The following is a 27,205-nucleotide window of genomic DNA, read 5'->3' as shown; positions in this document are numbered from 1 at the left end:
AAAGGAAAATGCTGTATAAAAGAAGGGGCTGTGACCCCATGAATTTGTTCTCTTTTGGATCCTGACAGAGGGAGGCTTGCTGCTGGTGGGGCCCAGGAGGGACCGCCATGGTGGCTGCCTCCCTGCTGGAGGGCCCTGTGTGCTGGCCCCTGGGCCCTACATTGACCCCTGATGCCTCCAGGACTTCTTGGACCTCTTGCTTTTGACCTTGCAAGACTTTCAGCAGCCTTCCTGCGCTTTATTTTGAGACTGGGCTTCGATTTAATTTCCCTAGGAGAGGGCGAGCCTGGGGACTGAGCAGCGCAGTGCTGCAGCCCTTGCAGAGGGAATCCCCACTCGTAGGGATTCCCATTCCTTGTGGGCTTTTGCGGGTGCCCACCCCGCTCATTTCTCTTCAGTTAAGCAGGTGCCTACCCTGCTTCGTGGCGTGTTATTTTAATTGATGCACGGGTACCCACCCCGCGACTTTGCCCTCCTGGATTGAGCGGGTGCCCACCCCGCTTGCTATTTTATTCTTAAGTTAGAGGGAGCCTACCCCTCAGTGATCGAATCCCTGCCGCCGCGAACCACTGCCTGCCTGGTTGTGGGCAGGGCCTGCTGACGGAAGCAGGCAGAGGAGTACGGCCGGGAGAGCCCCGCAGGTATGGTGACTGCGGCGGAGGGGGCCCGAGGCACATTGCCGGTGCCTGCCCCCACCGCATATGAAGAGGAGCCTCCCCCGCATAGCCGGTGAGTTCGGGATGGCGGGAGCGTGAGGTGCTGGTTGTGGGCACCGATCTGGAGTGGCCCCGTTTTGGCAGTGGGCCGCTGCAACATGGCTAGTATCTCCTTTTGTTTGGATGAGCGGACCTGCCGTTGCGGGCTGCTCCACCGGTGGCGATAGCTGTTTAAAGGGCTCCCATGGGGGTCCCGTGGGCCCATGCCCTCTAGTTGCTTTGGGGGAGGCCAGAGATAGGCACACATGCCCATTTGGTGAGCGGGCTCGCAGTTGCGGGCTGCTCCGACAGCGGGGCAGATTTATGTTCAGAGCCAGATGGCTCCAACGCCCCGCAGTATTTGTTTTAGAGCCCAGATGGCTCCAACCAAGGGGACACATAATTGTTTACAGGGCCAGAGGGGCCCGTATCCTTTCCCCAGTGCTTGGGGACATGCTTTTTTCTAGAGCCAGATGGCTCCAACGTGGAGCATATTTGTTTAAGGGCCACTGAGAACCCATGCCTCATTTGCATTTGATTATTTACAGCTGCGCAGCAATTAGTGCCAGCTTCACCGTTTAGGCCGCAATTCTTAGGGGACATGTTGAAGTTAGGAATGAAACGCATTCCTTCGCCCCTATCCCTTTCACAGCTGCGCAGCACTTAGCGCAGGCCTAAACGTAGCAGCTGGCACTAAGTGCGCACCTTTGACTTTCGCTGCTTTGGCAGCGCGCCCTGACATTCTGGACACCGGGCATTTGAGCCCCCTTATTGAGAAGGCCAGTTGGCCAGGGGGACTGGGAGGTTTGTAGCGCGCCAGGCCCTAATGTGATTTATGCTTACTATAGTCTTTTGAGGAGACTATGTGCTAATGTGAGTGTGGTGCTAGGAAATGTAATTCATGTAGTATGTTTTACGCACCCTGTTTGATACCTCTAAACTGTGGTTTGATTGAGGTTGTTCTGCATATTATGGTTTATGCTAGTGAGATTGTTTCACTGTGTGATTTACGCCCCTAATGTGAGTTATACTGAGGAGGTTAGGGTCTAAGGTGTTTAGACTTGTGAGATGATTGCATAATGTGTGTATGTTGGCGCAGAATGTAATTCGCGCCTGATGTGATGCTGTGCATAATGTAGTTTGTTACAGGCCGATGCGAAGTACAGTGATTACCAGTAGTTACTGGTTGTGTTCTATGTTTATGATCAGGTCTACATTTACTAAGTTCACTTTGTGATGGTACTGACAGGGGTCCAGTTGGCCTTGTCGGGTGTAAATAATCCCTTGTAAATATGCCAGGTTGCACCATGTATAAAATGTGCTTACTATTCTAATGTTTTATAATACAAAGGCTATTTTTGATATAACCTTGTGTGGAATTCATTTTGTGGTGTGCCTAGTATGTTGTTGCTGTGTGTTGTGTAAATGCTTCACACATCGGCACCGGGATAAGCCTGACTGCTCGTGCCAAGACAAAGGGGGTGAGCAGGGGTTATCTTTGGCGTGTAACTCCCTTGCCCTGACTAGAGTGGTGGTCTCTGCCTGGCTTTGGCGCAAGCCTTCGCCAACCAGAGATCCCATTTCTAACACAACTCATCATTTCTGTGTTGTGGCAAGAGCACATCATCCCTTGAAGCTGATATTTTGCTGCTAGGGCTAGTACTAAACCTCAACATTACGTACAGACATAAGTGTAAGATCATGATGCACCCAACAGCCCCTCCCTATAAAATGCCACAGTGACTGCATTCGCTCCATATACTTGAAAGAGGCGAGAGGAGGGCCGAAGTTCAGTGCCGGTTTCAGTTCTTTTCTCCAACTGTGGTCACAGGTGCTTTTTGCACTAATTACGATATGAAATATTATATTATGATCGGGTAGGAGGAAGGAGTGATTTCCAGCAGACACTGTATGGGTATCTCTTTTCAGCTGCGATAGCTTTCATATTTCTTAAATTTCTAACTTCTTCCTTTTAAAGGAATCCACAAAAGCCATTAGCAGACCTTGCAGACTTATCTCGGTTTATGCAAGTCGGAATCACGTTAGTGATCAGTAGGATGGGCGCTAGGTGGCGATTTACATGGTCGACCTCTGCCACCACTTAAACTGTTGTAGAAGGTGAGTAGGTACAATTACATTTAAACATGTTCTCCGAAGATAGACCTGACCGTTAGAACTAGAAATGCATCTACGAGCTTCCCTTCAGCCATAGGGACCGTGGCCTTAAATGGCGATATCAAGCTGCTGGATAGGGCCCAAAAAGTACTAGTTTATTGCCTGTTGTCGAGGGATCGGACAACAACAAAATTGGATCAACCATGTCAGTCTATTTTCAGGTCAATTAATCCCCTAACAAGTCTCTAAACTGAACTTAATTCTTAATACATTTTTCTACATTTAATCTTTATCCAGAGTTTGTAGGCGACTTGATAGCCACTGTTGTACCCTAAAGAGAATTGCTGTAGATGAGATCAGTCTATAGATTCAGATTCAACAGTGGTCTGCATTTTCTTTGGTACTAATACCACCTTCTTGAAAATCTGAATGAATATAGCACCTTTCCATCTAGACAAGTTCTTTCCTGTGGCCAAACTAAAACTGAAGGATCGAATTAGCCACTATTACCCATAGTTGAAGTTCAGCAAAATAAAGTTGGAAGGCACACAGTCTGGTCCTGAAACCTTGTTGGCTTTCTGCTAGACTATGGCTTGTTTAACGTCACTCAGAGGATCTCCAGAGGTGTCTTGTGCACTACGTTCTATATGGGTTTAATCAAATCTTCTATAAGGACTGGTGAAATGGGCCATTCTGTTAACTCCAATGGCACCTTACATAGTAGGTTTCAAGAATGCCTGTTTGTGTTTTGGATTACAAAACCTCAGTCTGTGGCAAAACTTGGTAAGATCAAAGGAGCCTCAATTATAAACTCAAGAAGACTATCTTGTTACTATTTTTTTACAAAAGGGTTCCACGTTATTCAATTTGGCTAAGTCCCATGTCACAACATGACATGGATTGTGTTTTTGAGGTGTGGGAGTACCTCAAAAAATGCTTATGGTACTAACTACCATCCATGTTGTCCTCTTCGTTCAAAGTTCTTGCAGGCTAACCCCGCTTTTTATGAGGTGGGATTTATAATTATCCTACTTTGAACTCCATAGGAATCTTCTAGGCAACAGTCAACATTTGCTGTTGTTACCCAGATTGGATAGGGAAGCATTAACCGCACCTATTTTGTGAGTATATGTGAGATGGCTGTCCAGCAGAATGATACTATTTTAGATATTAGATCAATTAATTTCAGGTTGCTCTTACACTGACACTTTAGTTTAAGGCATTGTAGGATTTCTTGAGGCTACCTTCGTAATCGACACCTTTTAAATCAATAGCTACCAATGTTATCCTTCTGCCCTCCTTTAGGGTGACCTCCATTGATGTTGAGGTAGACGTTAACATTGCACATGTTTCTTGTATTTACTTGATTTCCAGCAATGAAAAAAATATCGACACTCTTTAAACTCTTTTTTTGTACCTGCCTTGCAATAATCCTTTTTGAGGGACAGATTGAAGCTTCATCATGAGGTGCCTTTTCAAGGAATTGGTTGAGGCTCAGATGCTATCCTTGGGATTTATGTCCTGCAGGCACATTCTGCTGACGTGCCTAGTGAACATTTATTAGGGAACGGGTTTACATGTTGGCTCCACCAATACAGATAGCTGTTATTTGCACACTATATACTGCGGCTGATGCCTGTAACTGTTATTAAAACCTCCAAACCAGAGTTGGAGGTTGTTTGCCATGGTTTTCCCCTAACATTTTGCCTTCAGGCCTCCTATTTTTTCTGTCCTTGGGACTCTGCACACTTTACCACTGCTAACCTGTGCTAAAGTGCTTTGCTATCTGCTTTAAACAGGGTAATAACGGCTTCTATCCAATTGGCATATTTAATTAACTTGAGTCCCTAGTAACATGCACTACGTGTGCTCTGGGCCTGTAAATTAAATGCTACTGATAAGCCTTCAGCACTGATTGTTTCACTCACTTAAGTAGGCCTTCAAACATGTCTCGGGTCTACCATTGCAGCCTGTATGTGCAGTTTTAAACTGCCATTTTGACCTGGCAAAATAAACATTTTGCCAGGCCCAAACCTTCCTTTTTAATAGTTAGAAGTCACCCCTAAGGCACAGGACAGCCCCAAGGGCAGGGTGCAGTGTATTTAAACATTTGGGTATGTATAAGTTTTACATGTCCTGGCAGTGAAAAACTCTTAAATTCGTTTTTCACTACTGCAAGGCCTACCCCTCTTATAGGATAACATTGGAATTACCTTCTTATATTTGCTAAGTGTAATTTTCAAATGGCAAAAGGTAATTGCGTTTTGTAAAATCATAATTTAACATCCTAGCTTGTGGTGAAATTTGATTTTATATTGCAATTCTGAAATAGCCCTTATAGAAAGTTGGAATTTTCTTGCCTTAGTCATTTGGTGCCTGCAACTTGTCTCTGGTCACATGACTCGGTGTGGGTTTTGTGTATTCTTAGACAGCCACGCACAATGGGAGCTTAGGTGTAACTGTGTGGACCACCACTAGCAGGGTGGGAGGGAGGTGCTGAGCACAGGCCCACTTAAACTTAAATAGGCTGTGTCCTTGCATACCCCCGGTAGTTAATCTGGAGCCAGGGCCCGGAAGACAGGGCAACAGTGCACTTAAAAAGCATGCCTCTAGAAGCTTCTACCCACTTCAGAGGCACAACTTGGTATTAATACTGGTCCTCAGACACCAACTCTTCAGCAGAGTTCTGGATCTGTGGATACTCTGCTAAGAAGGAGGACTGCTATCCTGCTACAAGGACTGCCACTCGGCTGAACTGCTGTTCAAAAAGACCTGCTGTGCTGACTGACCTGCCATCAGCCCTCTTGCCTAGGGAAGAACTGGACCTCTATCTTGAACCCAGGACCCAAGACTGACTCGAAGGGCTAGTCTTCAGGCTTGACTTGAGCTTCAGGGACATAAAAGCTCACCAACCAGCTCCTGGACCCAGATGCAGCTAGTTCTTGACCCTCAAGTGGTGCCCTCAGATCCTAGACAATTGCTGTGGCTCAGTCTCTGAATTAAAGTTTTGGGGCTCTTCGCAACCACGAACGGGCTTGTTTGCACCTAGACCACATCACATGTCCTTGAAGTGAGTGCAAGCCACCACCAGCCTGTCTCTATGCACTGCAGCATCGATGGCTCGCAGAGGACTGGCAAGGCAAAGCACTAGCCTGCCCGTGCGCAACACCTGGCCTGCTCTTTGCGCCACACCGACAACCGGCCACAAGAGTCTCCTTGTTCCCCCACGACCACCTCCAATGGGAACAGACTTTTGGCACAAAACGTGAGAAGGAAAAACTTCAGTGGGACTAATCTGGGACTGTATCTGACCTGCGCTCTTATCATGGTCAGCGTGACCCGATAGCCGTGGGTGGCTCTTTTTGCTTTTAGGTTCTATTTTACAGTTTATTCCTTAAGAATTCATAACTTCAATTCTCCTGATTGGCGTTTTGGTCTGGTTTTATTTATTAATTCAGATCTCTATTTCTAACCTGTTGTGCGATCTTTGTTTGTGGTGTTTTCACTGTTTTACTGTTTGAAATGTTGGACAAATACTTTACACATAGCCTCTAAGTTAGGCCTGACTGCTCTGTGCCAAGCTACTAGGGGGTTGAGCACACGGTAATTTGAGGTTTGCTTGTGTCTTGACCTGACAAGGATGGTGGTTGCTGCCTGACCAAGGCTTACACCCCAGTTCAACTAGTGACCCCATTTTTTAGAGGTTCTGGCCACAGATGGTGGCCTTTAACAAGGGAGAGGGCATTTACCAACTGGTATAGCTTGTATTGCTATTAGAATTGTAGATTGTTCTAAATTGAAAAGGTCGAAACATGAATAAAAACATTGGAATTTTGGAGCAGAAGACCTGTCCCAGCTGCCATTGTCCCCGAGTCACTCCATTGTCTTCAGTGGGACCCCCAACATTCTGGTGTTCTAATAACCTAAACATATGATGCACTTTCATACACAGTGTCCCATGTCTGTAATTTATTGAATTGTTTTTTAGTGATCCTCCAGCTGTACTAAAACCCTGAACTTCCTCAATCCAGGCCCCTGCTTCTGACCCGCAATCGTTTTTCTGTAAACTTGTAGGTCCATACGATTTCCGTGAAGAATGACCCTTCATGTGGACAATTATATTACGATTTCAGAGCACTCTCCAGCTCTGCCTCAGCTCTGGAAATGAGGTTCTTATTCCATATGATGTCATATTATAGGCAGGAGCTTGTGAAGCAAATTGCACATATTAAAAATATATTTAAAGTTGGTGTTTTAAGCTCTTCCAAACTCAGTGTTTTCATAGGTATGAGTGAATATCATCTTCGCTATGTTCTATGACCGTGTCCAGTGCGATGGTAATCATGTGCTTCTACGATATTCACTTTCCGTATGTCTCAAATTCTAGATAAATAATGCTAATCTGTGCAGTGTTTGTGGTATTATACCAGGTTTGTGTGTATTAACTGGACTCTACACAACATACCGTGTTATACACCGCACGTTGTGATTGAGTTGCTTCTGCTATATTAAAAATGTGCTTTGATACGAGTTATGCTGCTTCCTGGTGCTAGGTCTGTGCTGCGTCTAGTAACTTTTAGAAAGTTAGTTCTAGAACGTGAATAGTTTAGTTGGCTCCAGCAGAATTAACTTAATTTTCTGTTTTTTAAACAGGAAATCAAAACATTCCAAAGCCTAGGAGGATCCTGCGGTCTTCATGGGGCAGTAACCCCTACTTTCGTGGGTCTTATTCGTACACTCAAGTTGGGTCAAGTGGGGCGGATGTGGAGACGCTCATGAAGCCACTGCCTTATACCGAAAGCTCCAAAACCGCTGTAAGTACTACCTGGTGCAGTATTCTAGTGCTGCTCTGGAGTGTTAACAATCGTGCCCGAAAGCCCACTTAGGCTCTTGTTATGAGTGTCCTCTAAATCCAGATTTGGTGTGGATAAAGCGGTCTCCATGTGAATCGCCATTACGAGTCCTGTGGTATTGCGGCGTATGGAAATACTAGGTTGATTTCTGGAGACTGATCTTCCAGGTCTGACCCAGAGTAATCTATCCCAAGAGAAAGGTTTAGACATACCAATTTACATATGGTAATTGGTTCAGTGGCACAGATTTCCGCACTTAAATCCCCATTTCAAAGAGACATATAGCGAGATATTTTGTTATCCTCTGATCACACCAACCAAAATTGCCATCCTGCAAATACTGCAGGATTCATTGTAGAGACCGAAGTAATATTTACTCCTATAACTAGTCCTCCTCCTTTTAAATACTAGCGACTTATTACGGCAAGAAACGTATTGACCCACCTATGCACAAATCATTGAGCCTGACTCAGATCATTCTCTGCTGACAGCCATCGCTATTTTTAACCAGGCAAGAGGACTGGCCCATTAAAACAGTTAGGGTACCCCGTAGTCTATTTTTAATCACACTGGGCCATATGTACAAAGGTTTTTTGTGAGCGCGAATGGTTTTTAGACCCTTTTGCGCCTGCAAAAAACCTGTGGGCCATGTAATAATTTGCGAGTCGCAAATCCATTTGCGACTCGCAATATAGGATTAAAATAGGATTAGCGACTCGCTATTAGGAAGGGGTGTTCCAAGGGCACCCTTTTCTAATCGCGACTCATTAAGCTATGTAAGAATATTTTGCAACTGCAATTGCAAAACACACAGTTTACCACCCTTCTCAGAAGGGTGGTAAAGCACTCGCAAATTAGAAGGGGTCTCCAGGGGACCCTTTCCCTTTTGTGACTGCATGCGCAAATATATTTTAAGGGCAGGCAGTGTTCCCAGGAACCACTGCCTGCCCTTCAAAAATAAAAATACAAAGTTTAATTTTTATTTTTTAAATGCATCCCGTTTTCCTTTAAGCCTCCTTAATATGCATAAGGCATGCAATTTGCGACCCCATTGGGAATCGCAAACAGTGTCTCAGAGATTGTTGTGCAACCCAATTAGTGATTCGCAAATGCGATGCAATTTGTGACTCGCTAATTGGTGGATCGTACGTCTAGCCCACTAACACTTACACCAATCTACTCGAGCAGCCCCACACTCTTACCCACACCTCCCATTCCGCTAAACGAAAGATCTCCGACAAACAGCCCCTTTGTTGGTGCCCATCAGGCATTGCATCGCCGGCCTGACAAGGCTCGTACCTTATGATGAAGCATGACACTCTTTGAGGGTGTGATGGTTGTTGCTCCTGAGCAACCAGACTCCCAATTAGCTGATTCCTCAGCTTACCACTGACCTGTCACCCCTGTATTGCTCTAAAAGGAACAGCCTACCCCCTTAACATGGTACTTAATATATTGCCTAAAATTAACGTCTTATTTCCAGCGCTTACACTATGTTTCATGCTGTATGAAGTGCTATAAAATTCTAACCCTTATATGATCATTAAGGTTCTCTTGTTATGATCCTTGAATTTAGAAGAAATGCCTCTTGAAATATCACACCTTGGAGTTGGATTAGGAGAACACCATAAAACTACTAAGGATTTTCCCTTGTACCCCTGATACATTAGTTCCCTGGGATTAGCTCTCACTTCACAGGTCTAATCTCTTCTGAGAATGGGTATCAATGTGCCCTGGATATATGCTTTCAGGTCCATGATACAGATGTTGGCAAAGCAGTTACTGAGTCTGGTTTCATGAGCACCATTGAAGCTTACGTTCAATTTTCTGCTTTCTTGTTTTTTAGTAAAGGTGAATAAGGCACGATTACGTTTAAGCCATACATTCCCCTTCAACATGAGAGAAAATCTGATACATAAATACGAAATTATGAATAATATAATTTTTTTAAGTCTGCCGGAGTACTTCCTTGGCTAGATTTGCCATTTAGAACCTCTCAGCTTGCCAAATCTGGTGGTGTTTCCATGCAAATACTGTTTGGTGATACACTGTTTGCATACCCTGGCACCAGAAAGACAAAATATCATACTTCAGAATGCTTTGCCTTTGGTTAGAGCTATGCAAAAAAAAAAAATAGGTTATTACTGTGAGTATAGATTCTGATGGAATAATTTTCAAAACGTCTGAAATGTCCCTGATGGTTTCTACCTAAATCTGAAGTCAATTTCCAACTGTTTTGAAGTGATTCACTGCGCCACAAGAAGCTGCATCTGTTGCAGTTGTCATTGTACTCTTGGAAATCTTCTATGAATTCCATTTTCACCTGACTAAAACCAGCATGGGTGTCTTTTTTTCATTGGAACATCTGCAAGCAAATATACATACTACTGACAATTGTTTTTCTTCCGTTCTCATATATTAAATAAAACATGTTTGTGTTTTCTCACTTCACTGCTCCGCTATGATATTTTTTTTTATCCCGCATTTGCCATTTCATGCTTCAAGGAAAAAACTAGGTATGTGCCACTTTTGAACTATGCCATCCTATTCAAGCAACTTCGAATGAAGGTTCTAATTTCCTGAACTTGTCTGAGGCTGGTGCAGCTAACTCGTCTCAATTGCTGCTGTCGGTTGTCCTAAGCAACATGGATGGCACATCAGACTGCAGGAATTTGCTTGGCATCTATCGCCTGTGTGGCAGTGGGATATTGCAATATCCATAATGCGAGCCTTTCATCTCCTTTTTCCCCATGTTTCCAGAGCTGCGCTCTAGGAATTGAAACAGCAGCAGCCGGTGCACTTGAGTGCAGTGGGGCAGGGTGCTGTGGGGGTGGGGGTTGTGGTGTATGCTGCCAGACAACGGAATAGGAGTTTATTAATTTATTTTGCCCAATTCCGTCGTCTGTGGACATCCACCCCGCCAGGCATGCCTGCTCCGGCCACTGCTGATTCAATAGCATAATCCTCAGCACCTGGATAGAATTGCCATACTTTTCATTAAAAAAACACACACTGCCCACTCATTTCTGTTTTCTAGTCTAGAAGGTCCAAGAAGGGTAGGTTAAAAAAAAGTATTTAACATTTTCAGTATACCTCAACATTGCAGTTATCCACTTTTTTAATAGTTATTTCGATGTAAAAAAAAAAAAAAAAAAAATTATAAAGTTTTATATAGCGCAACTTGACCCAAGAGGGTATCCGAGCGCTTTACATTTAGGATCATTGCGTTAAAAGTTACATCAGTTACAAGACCATAGTAAGGTACAGTACACAAAAACAATGTTGCAAGAATTTGTAGGAACGAGGGGAGGAGGGAGACCTAGCAGGGAGACGAGGAAGAACTGTGCCCAATGTGCGGCTGGGTAGGTGATGGTCAAGGGGGAAACTAGGGCCAATCTCCTCATTAGCTGTCTAGCAGCTCCACCGGGCATCAGCCATGTTGCTCAGGTCTCAGCAATCCGGAAAATAACGTTTTGAATAGATACCTAGGCTACAGTAGCATAATCAAGTAGTGGATGAGCATGTCCCCACTAGAGGACAGAGGTAAAAGAAGTTGGGGGGAGTAACCAAACCAGAGAAGGAGCTGGGGCTGCTATTTAGGCCGGATGGGGGATGTGTTCGAAGTCTGGTTGAAGTCAGTTTTCTTTTCTCTGAGGAGTAGCACGATGAGGTAGGGAACACTTGGGCAGCCATCTTGGAGTCCGGCAAGGGATTCAGACCTTGGAGCTAGAAACAGCCGGTACCCATTTTATAACTTCGCATAGGCATGAGGTGTATTATATGGAAGACTCTTACTTTGCAAATTTAAAATTGCCTCTCGTCGTTAATGAGCTCATAGTACCATGGTTAACATCATGAGATGGTGCATTATGTGGCAGGCACTTATTTTGTGAAGTTATAACCACCCCTCAGCGTTATTCAGCTCATCGGAGCAGGGTTCGCATCAGGGATAACATAGCTCCTTCATTTGAGTCCTGGTTGGCCGCCATCTTAGGGTCAGGCACTGTTTCTTTTCACTGCAAGCAAGCCCTTCTCCCTTTTAGTTAGTAACTATTGCTGCGTTGAATAGTAGAACTGTTATTTGTTTCCTTACACTTTGTAGAATAGGCATGAGATGGTGCAATATGAGGTTGGCGCCTACGCTGCCATGTTATATCCGCACCACTTCGTTATTGCGGTCGTCGCAGCAGGGTTCAATGAACCTGAGGGGCCGCCATTTTAGAGACAGGCACCCAAGTTTGTTTGTGTGCCTCGCCGCCACCGAGGCCAGCACGCTAGATTCAGCATCCCCCAAGATTTGGTGCATGGACCCTTTCCCCCAGCCTCAGTCACTCACCAGTGTTGATTTCAGGTTTTTTTTTTTTTTTGGCTGCCTGTGACGGACTGGAGTTACGAGCGGGAGGGGCCCCTTCCTCTAGCAATCCCGGAACCACTCGATGGGCTGTCCCGTCTCTCTCCTTGTGTTGTCGAGTCTTCCCTGTTTCTTTCTGCCGTCTGTCTGGGAGCTTTAAAGATCGGAGCAGCCTGGTCAGGGCCGGCCTCGGTCTCGATTGGTACCCACCTCTCCTTGTTTTCCAAGCTGCACCTCGCCGTCCCGCAGTCAGCTGCCTCCTGGGGTCCAACGTGTTGGGGTGTCAAAACCGCCAGTTGTGTAATCCACTGATCGCACACCTCTGTGGCAGTTGTTCCAGCCCGGTCGGCAACAAAGGTGCGGATTGACGTTTCTAGGCGTTTCGTGGAGTGGAAACACCACTCTGTTCGCTTCCACCTCTTGGGTTTGTTCTCCAGTGAGTCATGGTTGTCCTGGTTGTCTCGGTGTTCGTAGGGGTGTGGGGGCAGCAGGGATTTACACAGATTAGTGATCCCAGTACTTGGGACCAGAGCTCCTTCCCCTCGACCGTCTTGCGGAAATAATGCGGCTTCTCAAATACTATTTAACTGATTTATTGGTGTGTTTGCCATCTAGGGTTTATATTTCAAGTGGAGAAAATGTACCAAATGTCACTGCTTTCCATATTTTTTAATGGTATGGGTACGCGTCATGACAAGCAGCAGAGAACTAAAATAAATAAACTTTACTTTGCCACCAAGAGGAGTTCGCGTCGTTCCTGATGGAGTGATTGTTTGCAACACATATATATATATTTTTAGATTTAACTTTTTAAAAGTATATTACATAGTTTTCATATTCGGCTTTACATGTCACAGCCAACACCACTTTTCACTTGCATAATAGCAAATAACCAATCGAACATTTCAGTCTTGTCCATCTATCAGTTTTGCCCTTGTTTCTTCCCCCCCCTCCCTTACCCCCCCCCCCCCCCCATGTGTCCCCCGACGTATGAAGAAGGCAGTAGGCTGGGAAAAAATCTTATTCACTAATATTACCAGATGTCCTCTAGAATAAGCCTGCTGTACTGCAAGTTCAAGGGGGCCTGATATCAGTCACCATGCGGATCATATTTGCCCAAGACATATGATGTTGTTTCAAACACTCATCTGGTTACACTTTTTCATATAGATTATCATATAGATTGAATCTGCAGTAGCCCGTTTCATCTTATCCGTTAGTCAACCTGCTATTACACTGCAATTTAATGGCTATCCTTCTTATGGCGGGGATGTAGCCCAATAGTATACATTTTATATATGAAAAAAACAAAGCTTAAGTTGATGTTTATTTCCAACAGAATCTTTGGTTTTACTCGCATATTCCTCTGAAACCAGCTTTGACTTAAGCCACAACCTACCTTGTAGTCTACCTCTGCAACCTCAGCCTTTACTTTGCACCACAAACTTGAGTGATTTGTAAATAGTGCACAATATAACTTTCTCCATGCAAAACCACACTTTTCTCCAGCATATGGAAATATATATCTTTATATTGATATCAATATAGATATATTGCCAGTAAGTAGTTATAGTTAGAACCATGATTCCATAGAAAGCATTTTATTACAAAAAATGTGTGCTGTGATCCTTGTTATGCATTGGAATGTTTTGAGGTGATCTGTGAAGCGGGGGCCGAGAAGAAGGCGGGGTCAACAAATTGTGCTTTTCCCATGATAATTTGCATAGGATTTGTCAACACACCAACTGCTGGATAGAATTACACCAAATTTGTCAAAGGCTGATTCTTATCCGTGAAGTCCTCAGCGACATCACTGACCATGTCATGAGTGATGTAACATGTGAGGTCATAAGCGGGGGGTAAGTTATAGCTGGCTCAAGTAACTTTAACTGCTGAATGTCACAGGTTTTGTACGAGTGAAATCTGAGCCGAACTATAACATCCCTGTACCCTTTAGTTATATATATTACCTCATAATCATCACTAATATTGGTGAGAATCCACTCTGGAGTGACAGTTGTTTCCTAGATATTTAGTGAAACATGCCATATTTACATATTTAACGGATCTATGTGCAGTTGAGCGGCCGTGTGTGTGTGTGTGTGTGTGTGTGTGTGTGTGTGTGTGTGTGTGTCTATACATCTATCACAGTTGTAAGTTTACAGGTTTCAAAGCCTTGCAAGAAACCCTTTTTTCGTCTTTAAGGACCTGCACAAACCTCTCTGTAACGTACCTTCAATATTTTACCTAGAGATTAACAAGACCGAACATTTGCAGCTCTCTTGAGATGCAGACTAGCTGGTAAAAGCCTGGTTCTTCTTTGTAGAAAGTACAGTAGCTCAGCTCTGCCCTTTGGGTTACATGAAGCTTTCTGAGGGCTGAGCATGCTCCGCTGCAAGCCTACTTTAAACGCTAAATTGACTGCACACTTTGCTCTTGTGAGTGAGAGCCAGGTTCGTTGTGCTTAGCAACGGTTCAAGTACTGTAAAACGACTGATGTAAAGCTATTCCTGGCCTCAGCAGAGGCTCATGTTTATATTTGCTATATCCCGGCATTGAAAAAAGCAAAAATAAGTATATATAAAATGCAAAATTATGTCATATACGCACCCAATTTTTTTCAATTGCAGTTCATCTGTATAGTGATCTTCAGTCTGATGTAGCCCCTTCCCATGCACTCAGAACCTGAAGCCTAGTTTTCCCATATTGGAAAAGTATATATTGGTTCGTGATTATCAGTATTCCAGTGCTCCGATTGCAAGCTGACATTCGATGATTTAAAAAAACAGAAATAAGTTGATAGTGATTTTCTTTCATTGCTCTTGCACGTTTTAGAATTTAAACCTCCTTTGCTGAATTGTGCATCCACATCAATTTGATAGCTCCCTGTACGGATTTCTGTTCCGCTTCAAAACATATACCACCATATAGTTCACGTAAGGCTACAAATCTTCGACCTTGCTTAGGTGTTGGATATCATCAATATCGATATACGGAGAACCGTAAAAGTACGCAATAGCAAACCTCTCCGTGATAAATAAAATACATAAAAGATGGATGCACAGTTCATTACATTACATCTCAGTGGTGAATAAAGTACATGATGAATAAACGCTCAGTTCCTTACAGTACCAATACAAGGAAAAAAAATAATATCATAAAATATCTTTGTGGGATAAAGCACAAAGACCCTCCACAATGAAACATTTCCAGAAGGACAAATACACACTGCATTAGAGCACATCATTTAAAATTAAGAACATATTGCATCTGGTTATGCGCACATTAGAGTACCTCACTGCTAAAGCAAATTCCAGAAAGGCAAAAACCTCAGAGAACCTAAAAATGAGCTCTAAAAGGTTCCGATATGCCACGCGTGAGGTCTAGTAGTACACACAAATTTTGGGATACTCTGGCACTATCTACTATAGGTAAACAAAGAGTATAGTGCATAATGTAAAAAAAATATACTTAAATCAATAAAACATTAAGACATAAACGCCCTTAAGATAAACATTTTCACCCATCCTTTAATCTAATGTACCAGATTGAGCAGAAAAAATGATTGGAGACTAAGCATGCAATGATGTACACGTGTCTGCCTTACAGATTCCCAAGGCTATGTATCAGTTGCTAAGCTGAATACCTCAGCAGAGTCCAAACATAGAATAAACCGACAGTCCCAAAGACCTTTTTCACAAGTACCAGATTGAAAATGGGTATCTAGAGACCGCAAAAACAGTAGGTTGATGTGCCAGTTTTCAGAATTCTGAATGCCTCCGAGCAGTGCGATATTCCTAGATTTCTGCAAAGTTGGACTAGCCATTTGGACCTAGAAAATGAATCATGGGCCTCTGTTTCCTCCGTTATACCACATGTTGGACAGTTCTGCGACGAATCATAGCCCTCACCTCTCCAGCGATTGGTAAATGTGCGCAGGGGAAGTGATCTTGTCTAAACTGGATATAAAGCTTCCTTGCTACAGCAGGCTGGACTTTCTAGAAAATCCTCCAATCTGTAGATCTTTCTGCCCTATAAATCATGCTGTCGAAGCACCCAGGGAAGAGTTCATCAAAAGAGAAAAGCAAGTTGAACCCGTTAAAGCATTTCACAAGTTCCTCCTTGGACCCAATCAGGCAAGCCTCAGCAACAGGCTCACTTAACCAATGCTGTTTAAAGTTTCCCTGATGTAATGAAGCCATGGCCGCCTTCCCATCCCCAGTAACACTAGAATCTCCTCCAGGGCAAATGTATAAGATCAACTCGGGTGGCCCAAAGTGTTCTCCAAAAGAGAAGGGGGGGTGTCAAAGTCCAAACATTAGTGTGGGCATCTTGATAGAGGCCAGCCTGGGTGTATCATTGTTAATGGTGTTCAATAAATCCATAAGGCCAATAATATACAAACTAATGTCGGGCCCAACACCCAGCCTTGTCAGACTCCCTTGCTGAAAACTAAAGGTTGAGGGTTCCATCAATTTACCACAGTGGACCTGAATGAAATTCTTCTCATAGAGTCTCTTAATTTATGGCACAGATAGGCGGGGCCCCCATATCGTCAGAACGCACCAAAGCAAATCCCTCTGGACTAATTCAAAAGCTGACTTTAAATCTACAAATATCAAAGTGAGGCGGTCACTCTCAAAGAAGTTTTCCAATATAAAGGTTGTAATCTGAAAACATTTGATCTCTCATAGAAGTACAGCGCCTAAAATCTGCTTGAAAGGTGCTAAGAACTTTATTTTACTCCATCCAATCCAATCCTGTAGTCTTTCTAATATCAGTAGGTAAAATACTTGTTGCATTGTATCTATCAGACTAACAGGTCTGTAGTTATCAGGCAACAGTAGGGAGCCTTTCTTATAAATGGGGATAATTTCTGCCCCGCCCTAGAGTAAGGGATAGACATCCCCTCCATGATGGAGTTCACGATCACCCACAAGTATGGTCCCCAGGCTTCAGGTTCAGAAAAATGAAGGTCCCCTGGTATTTTATCAATGCCAGGTGCCCTGCGAGGGGCAAACTTGCTAATGGCCCTTATCGCTTCCGCCACGGTTATCGCAGGGTAATCCTTCTGACCGTGTGAGGACGACTTCCTGCATGGTAGACCCTTGCCAGTTATTCAGACATGTGCCCACCTTGTCCCTCCGGTGCACCATATTGGGACCGGTAGTGTTCATTCCATACGTCAGACGAAATATTATTCTCTATACTACCTCTACCCACACCGTGCCCATTCGTAACTATGTTCCAGAATGGCTTGGAAGCCTTGCACTTAGTGGCACGAAGAAGGGAATCCCATTTTGCTAATTCCCACACCTTTTTTGCCATTTTTATAAGCAATTCTAGCTGTTCGAATCAAATTGCTATCTTTACTTTTTAATGCCTTTTATTTTTTGATGTAATCAAATTTTTATTTTCTTGTGGAAGGACAAAAAACTCAGACATCATATACAACAATCCGATTGAACTGGCATCAAAAGGACATGACATATGGATTCAATGACAATCAATAGCAAGACCCCCACCCCTTAGCCTCCCCTTCCCCCTAACCATTTCCCGCACACCTTGCAAAACTTTTTGGGGCATCCCCGTGCAGCATACAACGTCTGTTCTTGTGCGGCACACCAGTCCACGCCCCTTTTCCATTTAGCACATTTGGGTGGATCCATCTGCTTCCAGGAAGCTGCGATATCCCTTTTAGCCACTACCAGAGCAGTAGTTAGAAAATATTTTTCATTGCGGGAGCCATCCAAACCATCCGTTATCCCCAGCAAAGCCATTTTGGGGTCATGGGGGACCTCCCACCCCAGGACCTCTGTTAATTTAAGTTCAAGCTCACCCCAGTAACTCCCCAAGCGCTGGCAATTCCAGACCACATGGAAGAAGTCCGCCGGGTCAACCCCACAGCGGGCGCATGAAGCATCCGGGGAAAGGCCTGCACGATAGAGGCGCGCCGGGGACAGGTAGGCGGCATGCAGGTAATAAAGCTGGATGAGCCGCAATCTAGCCGATGCTGTGATCGTCCTGGGGGCCATAAGGGCGTCCCTCCAGTCAGCTTCATCCAATGGGCCCACCCAGGTCTCCCAGCGCTGCCTCAGTCCATCCCAGTCCACCGGGGTGTTATTAACCAGGGAGCGATAGATACGGGAGATTCCTCCTTTCCCAAGGCACCCCAACATCACATGAGCCTCACTCGGGCTGTGGTCGGGAATCCGTGAATCCAGAGGGACGTGAGTCTGGACCGCATGGCGCAGATGGAGGTATTTATAGAATTGCGAAGGGTGCAACGAGAATCGACCCTGAAGAACCTGAAAGGAACACATGCGGCTCCCCCGCCACAAGTCACCCAACCAAGAGATCCCAAGAAGGTCCCATGCTTGAAACCCCTCCAGCCCCGCTACCTCCCGCAGCCAAGTACCATGCCAAAGTGGTGTGACTAGGGTCAGTGTCCTCGACCAGTGGGTATGCCGTAGGGTGGCACGCCATGCCAAGAAGGGGGCCCGCATAACATCCGAGAGCGACAAAGGGATCGCCGCCCCGTAGAGCATGTTTTGAATGGAGGAGAACCCCACGATCTGTACCTCTAACCTATAGGCCGGATCGTCCCACCCGCCTGAGAACCAATCATGAATCACCAGAAGCCGAGTTGCAAGATAGTACAAATAAAGGTTTGTCATGCTCATGCCTCCGTTATATGAGGGAATCCGGCAACGGTCCAGGGCCAGACGGGGCCTACCGCCACCCCAGAGGAACTTAGTCGCAATCTTGTCCATATCCCGGAACCAGGAGCGGGAGAAGGAGCAAGGCGTGTTCTGCAGCATGTATAGGAACATCATCTTGTAAAGTGCTATCCTCCCCAATGGGTTCAGTGGGAGCGACTGCCACTACTTCACCAGGTCCGATCTGGTCCGATTAACCACAGGAGCCACGTTGAGGGCCCAGCAGAGCTCCGGAAGAAGGGTGATCCAGATCCCCCAAATATTTAAAGGACCGTCTCCGGAGGGGAATATCAGACTGCCAATCCTAACATTCCCTAGATGGGTGCAAGGGGACCAGGACAGATTTTTTTGGGTTCAGGTGAAGACTGGATGCCTGACCGAAACGGCGAAGAATCTGGCGAACACGAGGGCTCGAAACAGCCGGATCTGAGATATGAAGGACGTCGTCCGCGTACAGGGCGATCTTATCAGGGACCATACCCGGCCAATCCCACCCACGGAGAACAGGGTCCGATCGGACCAGAACAGCCAGAGGCTCCATTGCCAGGGCGAAGAGGAGGGGCGAGAGTGGGCAGTCCTTCCGCGTTCCCCGCCCTATAGAAAACGTGTGAGAGAGAGCTCCGTTCACCAACACTCGGGCTCGCGGCGCTGCGTACAGGACACGGACCATGGCACAAAACTGGGGACCGAAACCCATGCGCTCCAAGACCTCTCAGAGATAGACCCACCCCACCGAGTCAAAGGCCTTTTCAAAGTCGACCAGTAGAAGAGCAAGAAATGGAGATAGGCGCTCCTGGTGGGCCAGGGCCAGATGTAGGCGCTGCAAGCAGTGCCTAGTCCCCCGAGCCGGCATAAATCCACACTGGTCTGGGTGGACCAGTGAGACAAGATGCGGGTGCAGCCGTTGCGCCAGGATGGTAGCGTATATCTTAAATTCGGTATTAATGAGAGATATCGGCCGGTAATCCGAGCAAGATTGTGATGGGGGTTGTGTTTTGGGAAAGACTACTATCGTGGCCGTGTCCGTTTCCGGCGGGAACGAACCCTTCCCCACCACTTCAGCATAGAGATCCAGGAGCCTCGGGGCGAGGGTTTCACGGTAATGGACGTAATATTCCTGCGGGAAGCTGTCCGGCCCCGGGGTCTTCCCAGATGCCAAGTGACTGATTGCTTCACCGATTTCCTGCAGCGTGATGGGCATGTCCAAAGTCTCACCAGCCTCCCGTCCCAACCGCCCAAGACCGACCCCGCTTTCCATCATCTCTGCAAGAGAGATCCCCGGTGCCCGAGCCCAGTACAGGGAATAATAATCTGCAAAGGTCTGTGCCACTGCCACGGAGACTGTATGAGTCACACCAGTGGAGTCCACAATGGCCGGAATAATCCGGTTTGCCCGAGGGTAAGTAGCCAGCCGATGGAGGAGCGTACCGTTCTTGTCTCCCCACCCGTACACCCGGGCCACCGAGGAGCGCCAAAGAGTCTTAGCCGCCTCCATAGATTGCATATGTATCTCCTCCCTCAAAGGCCAGCCGTCGAGCCCGCGCGGTGTCACCCAACGCCTCCTGGTCCCGTTCAAGTTCCAAGGCCTGTGCTTCGCAAGCCGTGAGTCGCTGGAGCTGTGCCCGGCGTTGCTGTTGCACGTGCCCCCTGGCGACCCTCCTAATAGTCGCCTTGCTGGCCTCCCAGAGGATGGCCGAGGAGGAGACAGAGCCAACATTATGAAGATAATAATTGGTAATCTTGTCTCCCACTGTCTTCCGGAATTGTTTGTCCTGAAGGAACCAGGCATTCAGGCGCCACATCGGGCGGGCGGAGAAAGGAGGCGGGCCGAGAGCAATAAGCATCGGTGAATGGTCCGAAAGGCCCCTTGGAAGAATGCGGGTGTCCTGAACACCCGCACAATCCGTAGACGGGACAAAAATGAAGTCGATCCGGGCGTGCGAATGATGCACCGCCGAGGTGTGAGTGTACTGTCGAGCATTTGGATGCCAAACCCTCCAGACGTCGCACAGGCCCTGGGCTTCAGCCCAACTCGACAACTGCTTCGCGCGAGCGGCTGTTGCGAGGGAGATCGGGCCCGTCGAGTCCATACGGGGCGTGTAGCCTGCAATGAAGCCCCCCCCTCCCCCGCGTGGGCAACAAATGTGCGGCGTAGGAAAGGGCAGCTTGCAACAGGGACGGCGCCGCGTACAGGGACAGCAAGGTGAGTGGTCGCCCCTCGAGTGCCACAAACTGCAACAGCCATACCCTGGGGATCAAAGTGCACCTGGGCCAGTACAAAGGGAAGAGACCGTCTGATCAGGATAGCCACCCCCCGGGAGCCCCTAGCAAAGCCTGAGTGCCAAACCCTATCATACCCGTAGCGGGCGAGAAAGGGAAATTTGTTACCGAAAAGATGGATCTCCTGAAGGAGAAGCACGCCGATCCCCGTACGCTGTGCATATTTGAGGACTGCCATGCGTTTGAAACGGTCCAAAAGACCATTTACGTTCCAGGATAGTATGCTCATAGCGGCCCTGGGAATGGGTGTGTCAGCCAAAACTATAGTCTGGGGCAGGCCTAGCAAGAGTTTTAGTCTTCCGGAGTTGAAGGGACGCATCCCTCAGTCCGCAGGGAACTCCACAAGCTAACGGGAGCAAGCCCGGAGCAGGGAGCAGAATACGACGCCACCCCTGCGTGAGGTGTGAACAGGCACCAATGTAAGAAGCACATCCCTTGTGAGGAGCGGGTGACCCCGGAGTCGATCGCAAGGAGGGCCGGGGAGCGCGCAGAAAAGGGCCCCCGTTGGGCACGACACCCACACCAGAACTGAAGGGGGCGCAAGTGCATGGCCTCCCCGGAGGGAGAGACATTGGGAGAGCGGACAGGAGACCAGGTCAACAGTGTCGTGATGCCATAGAACAACAGCGAGGAAATTATCCCCCACCAACAAAATCCCCCCCCTAGGAGGAAGAAACCACCCCAAACCAACCCCAGCCCCCCCCACCCCCCACCCTATACTTCGAAAACAGAAGCATCTGTCACCCTAACGGTATATAACAAAACCAAGCTAAAACGCTCGGGCTTGGGCACATAATGGACCCCTCAGTAGAGCGGAACAAGACAAATTCTCCTGCCCTGGCCGAGAGCTGCGATTATAGTGGAACACTGAAACTCAGCCCCTCGCATCGTCCGCCTGGTAAAGCAGACCCTCCTTTCCCCCCCCCCCCCCCCCCCCCCCACAGATCCACACGCAGTAAGAAGGATATCAAATGACTGGACTGCGGGAAAGATCCATGAGTGTATTTGTGTGTCCGGCTGGGCTGCAGAGCCCGTCCGCGCGCGGGGGGGGGGGGTGGGCGGTCGCGCACCTCATTGTGCCGTCCAGTATCAGCGGGACTTGTAGGTGCAGCCGAAGAGGCAGATGAGTCCCCAGACGCCCGGTGCGGCTGGCTGATGGAGTGTGACTACCGCCTCTCCTTCTGCGCGCCTTTAGGGCTGCGTGCATCTCCGTCGACGGGTTCTTGGCGGCCGGGGCACTTCCTGTCCCCGATGCCCAGCCGCCGGTGGTCCCTGTCCGGATCGGTGCAGAGGACGCTCCTCTGTCAGCCAGGTCCAGGCTGCTCTCGGTGTGTCAAAAAATATTGTTTTGTTTTGAAAAATGACCCGGAGGCGGGCCGGGAACTGAAGCTGGTACTGGAGGCCCATAGCCCGCATCTTCTGCTTCACCTTCAGGTAGGATCGCCTTTGCTCTTGGACCTCCCCGGTGTAGTCCGGGAAGATCATTATAGTGTGATTTTTGGTATGTGAGTCCCTTTGTGCCTGGCCTCACGTAGAATAGCGTCCCTGTCTCTGAAGTTGAGGATCTTTAAGATGAAAGGACGGGGCGCTCCCGGAGGCCTGGGAGCCAGCGAGCGGTGGGCCTTCTCCACTACAAACCAGGTTGACAGGCTGTCTGCCGGCATCCAGGACTTAAACCAACTTTCCAGGAAATCATCCGCACGGCCCGATTCAGCCCCCTCCGAAAATCCCACCAGGCGGAGGTTAGTACGCCGGGCTCGGTTTTCAGCATCTTCAGCCCGGCGGTGCAGTTCCTTAGATTGGCTGGTCAGTTCTCGCACTTGGTCCTGTAACTAACGGATGTCGTCCTCAGCCGGTGAGATTCTTGATTCGGTTTCAGTGATGTGGGCGGTGGCGTTAGGCAGGTCCTGGCAACATCGACCTTGACCTCCCCAACCATACCCTCCAGGGAGTAGCGGGATGCGTTGATGGCCTGCAAAATGGCTGCAAGATCCGTGTTGGCGGCCGAAGCCGCCTCCCCGGTCGGGCACGCTCCACTCTCGGAGGTTGTGGACTGGTCCATCCTGGTTTGGGTGGCTGCGGGTGTCGGATTGGGAGCCCTGTCCTTACCCATGATGGCCGCACCATGGTCAACTGGGGACGTCAAAGCCAGACAGTGAGCAACGTGGGTACCCTCTGGAGACCCCAAAGGGACCGGGGAGGCGAACAACAGGGGGGAGGGGGCACGGCCGGGGCACCCTGCCCGTCCGGGAGGCCAAAGGCAACAGGCACCGTCAGATCACGGCCCTGTGCGCCGCCCGATGAGGCAGCAGAGTGTCCTTCAAGGCCTGCCACCGACTTGTATCCGCAGACCCGTGGCCAACCGGTACCCAGGGCGGCGAGGGTCTCTCACGGCAGCTGCATTCTCCTTCCCCCCAACACTGTCCAGAGCGGCGCGCACGGCGGCGACACCGAAGCCACCGCCAGTGTCCGCCCCGGGGCACAGATGTTCACAAGTGCTCCTGTAGGGCCGGGTAGGCATGTAGTCTCAGTGTCCCCCAATCGGCCCGACCCCGGGCGGCCCGACCAGGAACCGCAACACCTCTCCAAAGGGCTCCCAGTTCAGGTGGCACGGGGCAGAACCACTGTCCAGCTGCCCATGGCCATCCGTCTCCGCCGCCTCCCACCGCACCGCACAGCCAAGGCTAGATCCACGCTGTTACCAGCGAAGTCACAGTACCCGGGCACTCTGTACAGACGTCAAAGCACATCAAGGTGGTCCCCGGTACACAGGCAGGAAGGACCGCACCCACTCCAGGTGCCTCGCGGTGGATCTCCAGCCACTGATGTCAGCACTCAGCCCAGGCCACGGGCGCAAAAATCAGGACGCCCCCCCCCCCGGACCTTAATGCCTTCACAGCCGACAGTGTAAGTCCTGTAGCCAAAGGGGGGGGGGGGAGAGAGCCTCACACACTGGCCGCCAGCCCGATCAGCAAAGGCGGATGCCCGCTCCGCACCACTCAGCAGCCCCCGGCAGGACGCTAGGGACCAGGTCCGGATTCAGCAGCGAAAGCACGCGGGGGGGGGGGGTAGATGACACTCAGCCCGAAAGGGGGGGCCCCCACCACTCTCCTGCCACCTCAACAGCCAAGGCAGCCCCAGGTGCACCACGCCTCACCCAGTGCCGCACCCACCGTCTGCCGTCCACTGTAGCTCTGCTACCCGGGGCCTGCTCCACACTCCCGCACCCACCGCCGGCAGTCCGTTGGCAGGAACACCTCCCCTCTCGTGGGGGGGGGGGGGCGGCAGCAGCAGTAGTCAAAGCGCCTCTGCGAGACCTCAGATGTCCCAGCTAGACCGGGCCTAGATACCTTGTGGGCGCCGCGGGCTCAATTAGCAGCCCGCCTGGTTCCCGGCACCAGGGTCGCTGCCGCCGGCCCGCCTCCAAGCCGCAGATCTCCGCTCGGGTCGGGCCGAATCCTTCCAATTTCGGACCCTGAGCCGTGTGGCAGTTCAGTGTCCAGTTGCGCCCAAGAAGAGTCGGCCAGGGCAGCCCGTCAAGGATCGGTGAAGGATTTGGGGGGTCAGGCGTCCGGAGCCTCACCGAGGAGCGGGCATGTTGGACCGGCGCCAGCTAGCGCTAAGTTTTGAATGCCTTTTTAATAAGGCTAATTTAGCAACTCTGCACTACTTGTTAAACCATGAAGATCTATTATTCCTCAGGGCCACTTGATCGTGCTTCTACATAAAATAAATCCTTTAGTTTGCCAACTAGCAAAGTGTGAATCTTGGCCACCCTACCAGAGTGGCAGATTTTGCCATCCGGTGTAATATCTTTGCTCATATCTGTTAGGGAATTTCCGACTGCCTTATACAAAGCATCAATTGGGTCTGGGGACTGTTCCAAGGCAATCCATTGTAGTCTGTCTAGAGCAGTTAGTCTGTCTGCCATCCAACTGATCGGTACGTGTTGCCATTTCACTTCTAGTGGGTAGAGCTAGAAGGGACAAAGCATTTTGATCGCTATCCTGTCTGGGCAAAATATCCAGATCTAAAATTAAGGGCCATAACCATACGTCTACAAGAATGTAATGAATTAAATAAACCCCAGGCTAACTGACTTAGTGCGCTCATTGCAAGCCTGTAAAGAGTGGTTCAGAGTAAGTGCATTAATTCCAAAGGCCAGGGGGGGCCATTTTGTAATGGGGGGGAGGAGGGGGTGTATAGACAACACTGGAAAAGCACACAACCTATCCTCATCATACAAAGTATCACCATGATTGGCGTCAAAGGGCTCAAAATGACACTTGAAATCCTCTCTCCCCTTATAATCCTCCCTCCCCTTACCACCATCTTGAAGGCACTCCCCGGTAGTGTGGACAAAATGTTAGTTCATTGCTCCATAACTGGAGATTTGTGACCAATACACACTGGTCTACAATAAACATTAACCAAATGCACGTAAACTCTGGGGGCAAAGGATAGTTAGACGCACAGAATGTCAGACAGATAGTCTACAATTTTAGCCACACATCCTAGTAGCTACTCACGTGGACAACCATCTGTTGGTCTGCCTCTTCTCCCCCCCCCCCCCCCCCTCCCCCCTGTGATGGCTGCCTTAGTAAAGGCGGCATAGTCTGGGTGCCTTAGTTAACCAGGTTTTGTTTTTAAATTGACAAATATTATACTGGTCTATAAATGGCCCCCAATCACTAAAATCCAATGTGCCCTCCAGTCCAGCAGCATTCCATGACACCACTTTATAACTTCCAAAGGGCCCGGTGTTCTCGTGAAGCCATCCAAAGCACTCAACTCCTGTTTGTGTGGGCGCCTGACTTGACCACCTCCCGCATCTTGAAATTGGTTGCACTACAAGGATGCTCACCAGGAACATGTTTGCAGCCCTCCCTACTATTAATTATGGGTTCAAAATCACCTTCTAAAGAAAGGAACTCTTGGTAAGGAGTGTAGCAATCTAAGGGATCACTCCCCCCGTGACCTGACCAGCCGCTAAACCTGGGTGAGTTGGCAAGCATACTTCACCCCGCAGATCACCACCCACGCTTGGGGGCCTAGCTAAGCGTGGTGGGTTCTGGCTTAAAGAGTTGGTGGAGTTTCCCTGCTCGCATTTCCACCCTCCCATGCAATAATCAAAATCACCCGTATTTGGCCTTGAAACTTCGCCAGCCCTAATCTCGGAAAGTCAGCCCCAACCCCTCCACCACATTAAATCTGCTGGCTACAAAACGCTGTAGATCATGCCACATGGTGCGTGTCATCATAATATACACATCTTTTTAAGTTGGGTTCAAAGAATTGGTGGCCTGCTGGCGGAATTTCACCATTGAGTGTGGTGGGGTGGGGTGGGGGGGGGGGTTGGGAGGGGAGGATCTATAAAACGAATAGGCCATTGGTAAGAGTGTTATAGCCAAACGTGGCTCCTTCATGGATAGTTCACCTGCCAAAAGATTAAAAGCCAGCTGTGGATTCCAAAAATTAATAATGACACAGTAGCCAGTTCTATCTATGGGACCCTTCCCAATCCAGCTCACCCCTATGAACAAGGCATAGCCTATAGGTCTCGCCCTTGGGCCCCACAAGTGTTGTAAGTATTTGTGTTACCCTATATATAACCAAGAAGACATTATGTACAACTGAATGGCCATATTAAAAAAAGAATTGCCATAAACAATGTCATCTAGCTTTTTTGTCCTTGCAATGTTGGGAACTTCTTCCTGCCTGCTCTAATGCTTGCCCGTTATAGCTCCCTCCCCCCCCCTCTCCCTCCCCTCCAGGACATCTCCAAGGTTCCACAGTTCGGCACTGCCCCTGTCACCAGAGCTAGGAACTAACCGAGTCGTACACGGAGTCCACCTCATAGCTCTCCGAATAGGCTGCAAAGCCCCAGCAACAGCCACCTGAAGTGCATCCTGCTCAACACCCGCTCCGTCCACCGACACGCCATCGAACTCTGGAACCTGCTCGACACCGCAGCCCCAGACGTCGCCTTCCTCACGGAAACCTGGATGAACGCCTCCTCAGCGCCCGACATCGCCATCCCAGACGGCTACAAGATCATCCGAAGGGACCGCATCAACCAGACCGAAGGAGGCATCGCCATCATCCACAGGAACACCATCCGTATCACGACCAACACCGACGACACCCTCACACCCACCGAGCACCTGCACTTCCAGATCCACATCAACCCCA

The 27,205-nt window shown here is 48.4% G+C and overlaps 1 protein-coding gene across 3 annotated transcripts in view; it reads left to right on the top strand.

The window, feature by feature from the left end:
- The window catches only part of SMOX (spermine oxidase), a 169,309-nt gene that overhangs the window by 129,110 nt on the left and 12,994 nt on the right, over positions 1-27,205 (top strand). For 2 of the 3 annotated variants that reach the window (XM_085642666.1, XM_085642665.1), the window contains exon 6: positions 7,464-7,624. The exons of the other annotated variant lie outside the window; for it this stretch is intronic. In XM_085642666.1, the coding sequence (XP_085498792.1) occupies positions 7,464-7,624 (161 nt within the window). The remainder of the gene's footprint in view (positions 1-7,463; positions 7,625-27,205) is intronic. 3 annotated transcript variants of the gene reach the window in all.

This window comes from Triturus cristatus, chromosome 2_2 (genome assembly GCF_964204655.1).
Source record: "Triturus cristatus chromosome 2_2, aTriCri1.1, whole genome shotgun sequence".
Classification (NCBI taxonomy): domain Eukaryota; kingdom Metazoa; phylum Chordata; class Amphibia; order Caudata; family Salamandridae; genus Triturus; species Triturus cristatus.
Note: the sequence above shows the minus strand (reverse complement) of the source record. Positions and strands in the feature narration are given on the sequence as shown.